Source organism: Dendrobium catenatum, unplaced genomic scaffold (assembly GCF_001605985.2).
Source record: "Dendrobium catenatum unplaced genomic scaffold, ASM160598v2 fragScaff_scaffold_157, whole genome shotgun sequence".
Lineage (NCBI taxonomy): Eukaryota > Viridiplantae > Streptophyta > Magnoliopsida > Asparagales > Orchidaceae > Dendrobium > Dendrobium catenatum.
This window is the reverse complement of record NW_021318619.1, coordinates 681,918-686,891: the sequence shown is the minus strand read 5'-3', so window position 1 is coordinate 686,891 and position 4,974 is coordinate 681,918. Positions and strand designations below refer to the sequence as shown.

Sequence of the window (4,974 nt, the reverse complement as noted above, 5' to 3'; positions counted from 1 at the left end):
GCACTGAGTTATGCAAGCAATGAAATAGATTCGGTAATTTTCAGCTAACCTATTTGGGACTGAATTGGATTCTTTACTCGTTTAAGTCTTCCAAAACTATGGAGGAATTCCTTTGTGGAGGGCCATGATACATTGGTGGTCATATTGTCGGATTGGACAAATGGTGGCCTTCCTTTTCTCCTTCAACCTTAAAAGGTTTAACTGCACCAGTTTGGATTCATTTCCCACAACTGCCCTTGCATTGTTGGGATGAGATCAACATTGCTATGATTGCATCAAGAATTGGAACACCCATGTACTTCGACGGTAATTCCTTTAGCTGGAGAAAGAAGGAATTTGCGTGTATCTGTGTTCGCATTAATCTTGAATCCAAGCTTCCTTCGGGTGTCTGGGTTGATGGTTTGGGAGGTAGATTCTTCCAGAAAGTAGAATATGAGAAATTATCTTCATTCTGCTTTAACTATGCTAAAATCAGGCACCTGAAACAGGCTTGTCCAGAACTACGGAAGGCCAAGCCTAATGATCCCAGTCGTGAATTGAATGACAGAGATATTCATGATTCTCCGCAACACCATGACAATTACGGGTCTTGGATGCATATAAAATTCAAAAAGAGACCAAAGCAAACTAGGAGTCAATTGGATTCCTGGAAGAAGGAAATCAAAGAGCCATAAACTCATTTTACTGTTAGTGGTAACATTCTAGATAGTTCTACTTAGAAATCGAATGATGTTACTTTGGTTGAGGATAAATCTTTAAACAACATTCAACATATGAAGGTTATTCGAGATGAAGAAATTATCTTGTCCAATAGCTTTGAAATTCTTGATAATGCCTCTAATCAGTTGAAAGATGGTATTTCACCTGGAATCTCCACTGGATCTGTGATACTTATCACCTCCCATAAGGTTAGTGCTACTATACCTGAGGAAACAACTACTGAGAAGTGTCCAACTGCCAATGTATGTTCTTATGTTCCTCCCAAAATTTTAGTTACTGACTCCAACACTTTTGATCCTACTTATCCTTCACTGGTTAATGGAAAATCAATTGAAATCTCTACTAATGCCATTCACAATGATTGTACTGCTTGTGCTGGTGACAAACAAGACTGTTCTGGTGGTAATCATCTTGTTATATCAAATTTTCCTACTGATTTACCATTGGCTAGTACAACTGATTTAAGTTCTGCCAAGCTTAAATCAAAGCCTCAATTAAATTTTTTTTGTCCAATTGAACCGTTGTCCAGAAAAAGGAAAGTTGAAGGTAAAGGAAAAAAAAAAGGCAGGGAATTCTCCCCTTCAGTTAATTAATGTCTTCGTTAGTTTTCTAGAATTGTAGAGGGGTCAAGAAGAAGGAGACCTCCCTCTACCTCAAGGAAGTAGTTAAATATAACTCTATTTTTTTGTGGGCCTTGCTGAGACTATGTTGGCCTTTATCAATAAGATTGATGTCAATAGAATTATTGGCAGCAATTGGGATTATTTTTATCAGCCTGTGGCAGGCACTGCTGGAGGAATTTTGATAATGTGGAATTGCAATTTGGCAAGCTTCACCGTGATTGATCATTCCCATCAATTTGTTTTTGGAACTTTGATCACTCCCAATAAAGGTCTTTGGAATGTGGCCATGGTCTATGGCCATAAGGAACTTCAAATCATGAGAGAGCTTTGGAGCCGCCTTGATAATCTTGTGAAGGACGATGTTCCTACAATCGTGGGAGGAGGCTTTAATTATCTTCTTTCCAAAGATGATAAGAGAGGTGGCAAGCGGTTTCATTTGACCAAAGGATCTAAGGAGATGAGGTTATTTATGGCTAACCAAGATCTTCATGATTTTGGAGTAATTGGTCCTAAATATACTTGGTGCAATAGCAAACAAGGAAACAGTAGAATTTGAGAATGTTTAGATCGCTGCTTGCTGAATTCTTCGGCTCTTCAGCTTGTCCCGTCAGTTTTGGTTAGGCACCTTGCTAGGATTGCCTCTGACAATTGTCCTATTGCTTTTAAGCTTGACGATTCTAGGCATTCTCAATCCAAAGTCTTCAAATTTGAGGATACCTGGAAATCTTGTTCAGCTACGTGGAGAATTGTAGCTAATGCATGGAATAAGCATGATTACGGTGATGAGGATGAAGTTCTTAACAGAAATATCAAGAGAACATTGAAAGCACTTTTTTCTGGCAAAAGAATAAATGCAAAAATCTGATTTTACTGAAGGAGGATCTGAAGAATGACGTTCTTAAATTACAATTGCAAGAAGAAGAAGATGGTGGTCTCAGTGATACTAATATTAAACTGCTGCGAAGTAAGGTAAGGGAACTCAATGTTACCTTACTTAGACTATCAATGTGGTGGAATCAACGTGCTAAGGCGAACTGGAATGAAGAGGGGGACACCAACTCAAGGTTTTATCATGCCTATGCTACGGCTAGGAAGAACTGCAAATTGATTAGACAAATCAAGGATGAGAATGATAAAGTTGCAGATGAAACTGACAAAATTGAGTCAATTTTATTAAAGTTTTTTGAAGACAAATGGAAATTCCGTAATTGTAATAAACTGAATTGGCCTTCTGTTGATCAAAATCAGTTGCTTAATGCAGCTGACAGGTATTACTTGATGCAGAATTTACCGAATTAGAATTTTCTGATGCTTTCTTCCAGCAAGGGTCTAACAAATCTCCGGGCTTAGATGGTTCTACATCTTCATTCTTCAAATTCTATTGGGACATAGTCAAAGATGCTACTTGGAATGCTATCAAAAAGTTTTTCATTATTGGACATATGAATGGCAATTGGAAAGATACCTTGATTGTTCTCATCCCTAAGATCAACACTCCAATAATTCCTTCCAATTTTCGTCCAATTAGTCTTTGTCAAACTATTTACAAAATTGCAACTACTACGCTTGTTAACAGACTTAAGAGTTGTATTCCAAAGCTTATCTCAGAGGAGCAAGCATCATACGTTCCAAGTAGATCTATGTCTGATCATTTCCTCCTTGCTTTAGAAATCTTTAACAAATTCAGAATTTCAAAAATTAAAAAGGGTCTTATGGCTCTCAAGCTTGACATGGCCCAAGCCTTTGATAGCATGTGCTGGGAGACATTGAAACATGTTCTTGCTTGGTTTGGGTTCCCCGAGAAGTTCTCATTCCTAATTTTGGAATGTGTCACCAATGTGCGATTCTCTATACTACTGAATGGAAAAGGTTCTAGATGGATTGAAGCTAAGAGTGGCTTTAGGCAAGGCTGTCCTATGTCGACATACCTTTTTATCTTGTGCTCACAGCTTCTTTCCAATGTCATTAAGCTAAGAGGGCATCAATTAGGCATCCAAACTTCTTCTAGAGCTCCTAGAATTACTCACTTACTCTATGCTGACGATTTGTTACTGTTTGGATCAGCTTCCTCCTCTCAACTTCGTGGAATGATGAATTTAATTAGGGATTATTGCGGATGGACAGGGCAATGTTTAAATTAGGCCAAGTCTAAAATTATCTTTGGTAAATCTGTTAGACCTTCTACTAAATGGAGAATTGGAACTAAATATGGCTTCAAAATTGTCAATGAGTTTCAATATTTGGGCACCAAAATTGCATTGAGGAGGTTGGTTAAGAACGGCTTTCAATTCGTGATTGATCACGCCTTGGAGAAGCTCAATGCTTGGGGTACTAGATTCTTATCACTTGCGGGCAGATTGATACTTGCTAAGACTTCATTGCTTTCTCTGCCAACGTTTATTTCAGCTCATTCATTGATCCCTAAGAGGATTCTTTACGAGTTTGATCGAATTTGTAGAGACTTTATCTGGCATCATAATTTTGGCAATAAAGGTCTTCATTACATTGCTTGTGAAGATTTATGCTTACCAAGAGATAGTGGTGGATTGGGTATGTATTCAACAGTCAAAAGAGTTGGTCCCCTTGAAGCTCGGCTAGCCAAGAGGCTGCTCCAGAATCCCTCCTCATTACTTTATAGATGTCTGGCTGCCAGGAATGGTTCTGCCATTTGGAGAGGCAAGTTCAAGCAAGGTCAATCTTCTCCTCGATACATCATTTCTGATGGTGTGGCTTTTCTTAAACCTATTGTTAAGTGGAAATTATGAATGGAGCTAATATTAGTGTCATGAGTGACATTTGGTTACTTGATAGATGCTTCAACAAATGGCCTATGCCGGCCCATTGCATTGGTCTTGAAAACATGAAGTTATAGAACTTCATTCATGAAGATGGCAACTAGAACTTACTGGAACTCAATCTTTATTTTAACATGGATTTGGTTAATCTAATTGTTCAACAATGCGTTATACAAGAGGGTGATGAAGATCAAATGGAGCTTCTTTATCAACATTCTGGGAAATCAATTACTTCTTTAGCTTATGCAGAAACTATCAAAAGTTGTAAATCTTTTGATAACTGGCTTTAGAAGCTGAAGCTAAAACCAAGAGTTGAGCTCATTTGGTGGAGATTAAGTAGGTTTTCCATTCCTACTAATGAGTTTTTGAAATTTAGAAAGCTGGGCAATAATGACCTCTGTGCTAGTGGTTGTCTAGTTGTTGAGAATTGTGCTCATGTTATAGTGCATTGCAAGTCCCTCATTGAGATTATAGGTATGTTGAGAACTTGGGGTTTTAACATTCCCTTGTACAGTTCTCTTACGGAATGTCTTCAACAGCTCAGACTTCTTTCTATTGCTAAGTTGGACATTGTCAAGATCTATTTCACTGCTATTTTTTCTCCTGGAAATGTAGAAATGATGTGAAGCACGGTAATCCCATACTTCCAATTTCAGTAATTGCTGCCAACATTTTAGTCATTGCTACCAATAAGTATTCAATGCTAGTTAATTGGAATGCTATTCTCCTTAGGGAGTCCAAAACTTCATGGCATCCCCCACCACTGGGTTAGATAAAAATCAACGTTGATGCATCATTATTGGATTCTAATTCAGCGAGCATTGGGGGTGTGGTCC

General features: G+C 38.2%; 1 protein-coding gene across 1 annotated transcript; it reads left to right on the top strand.

The window, feature by feature from the left end:
- The first annotated feature begins 773 nt into the window (after nucleotides 1-773).
- On the top strand, nucleotides 774-4,108 carry LOC110095614. The gene is made up of 6 exons (XM_020821235.1): nucleotides 774-1,266; nucleotides 1,505-1,842; nucleotides 1,942-2,136; nucleotides 2,220-2,611; nucleotides 2,920-3,468; nucleotides 3,520-4,108. The coding sequence occupies exons 1-6, from the start codon at nucleotides 774-776 to the stop codon at nucleotides 4,106-4,108; spliced, it is 2,556 nt and encodes an 851-aa protein (XP_020676894.1).
- The last annotated feature ends 866 nt before the right edge of the window (nucleotides 4,109-4,974 follow it).